Here is a 1,346-nt window from a genome sequence, read left to right on the forward strand (position 1 = left end):
GTGGGTGGGGGTCCCCGGCCCAGCAGCCCCCACAGGGACCCCCCTGGGGTGTGTTTGGGACTGATGAGGAGGGTGAGACACTCCACAGCCTCCTGGCCTTGGGGCAGGAGGTCCTGCCCTCAGCAGGGGGTGGACAGGCCTGTGGGACCCCCGAGTGTGTGTCCCTGTGGGCAGCCCCTGCTGTCCCCTCTGCCCTAGGGATCCATACCAGTGGGGAACAGGGGAGAGGGATGGTGGGATGTGTGGGGGCAGGAGGTGGTGGCCTGTTGTCCATCCATATCACCCACCTCACCCCACAGGCCTGCTGGTGCTAAAGGACCTGGGCATCCAGGTGGACAGGTACATCGCCTCCGAAGTGTGTGAGGACTCCATCACCGTCGGCATGGTGAGGCACCAGGGCAAGATCATGTACGTCGGGGACGTCCGCAATGTCACCCAGAAACACGTACGTCTGTCCTGCCCCCCCCAGTCCCCTGTCCCTGCAGGGGCCCCTAGGTGTCCATGTCCCCAGCACAGTCCTTTGTCAGGAGACACTCACAGGGGTCTGCAACTTCCTCACAAGGGGCACCACCAATCTCTGCTCTGTGACCGATGACAGGACCCAAGGGAACAGCATGGAGCTGTGCTAGAGAGGGTTAGGTTGGATATTAGGAGAAGGCTCTTCCCCCAGAGGGTGGTTGGGCACTGGAACAGCTCCCCAGGGCAGTGGTCACAGCCCCAAGCCTGACAGAGCTCGAGAAGCAGTTTGACTATGCTCTCAGGCACTTGTTGGGATCTTTGGGGTACCCTGTGCAGGGCTAGGAGTTGGACTTGATGATCCTTGTGGATGCCTTCCAGCTCAGGATATTCCAGAATTCTGTGATCCTTCTGGGAGCTCGGCTGCCATCGCCCCCTGTGTCCTCCAGGCCATGGCAGGGCCTGGCTCACCAGGGGTCTCCTCTCCCTCTTGCAGATACAGGAGTGGGGTCCCTTCGACCTGGTGATCGGGGGGAGCCCCTGCAACGACCTCTCCATCGTCAACCCGGCCAGGAAGGGGCTCTATGGTAGGAGTCTGGCCATAGGGCTGGGGCTGAACCTCACTGCCAGCCCCCAGGGCTGACAAGGGCCCTCCACCCTGATGCCATCCCCCTTCTCTCTCCCCCCAGAGGGCACTGGTCGCCTCTTCTTCGAGTTCTACCGCCTGCTGCACGAAGCACGGCCCAAGGAGGGCGATGACAGGCCCTTCTTCTGGCTCTTTGAGAACGTGGTGGCAATGGGGGTGAGCGACAAGAGGGACATCTCACGCTTCCTGGAGGTCAGTGCCTGCCTAGGGTCACCCCCTCCAGCCCTTCCAGGGACCCCCAGGT

The 1,346-nt window shown here is 62.3% G+C and overlaps 1 protein-coding gene across 1 annotated transcript in view; it reads left to right on the plus strand.

The window, feature by feature from the left end:
- DNMT3A (DNA (cytosine-5-)-methyltransferase 3 alpha) overlaps positions 1–1,346 on the plus strand; it is a gene marked incomplete at its 5' end in the record, with an annotated part of 6,083 nt that overhangs the window by 4,248 nt on the left and 489 nt on the right. Inside the window, 3 exons of the mRNA XM_009079346.1 lie at positions 253–445; positions 953–1,043; positions 1,146–1,295. Of these exons, the coding sequence (XP_009077594.1) occupies positions 253–445; positions 953–1,043; positions 1,146–1,295 (434 nt within the window). The remainder of the gene's footprint in view (positions 1–252; positions 446–952; positions 1,044–1,145; positions 1,296–1,346) is intronic.

This window comes from Acanthisitta chloris, unplaced genomic scaffold (assembly GCF_000695815.1).
Source record: "Acanthisitta chloris isolate BGI_N310 unplaced genomic scaffold, ASM69581v1 scaffold16837, whole genome shotgun sequence".
In the NCBI taxonomy this organism is placed as follows: domain Eukaryota; kingdom Metazoa; phylum Chordata; class Aves; order Passeriformes; family Acanthisittidae; genus Acanthisitta; species Acanthisitta chloris.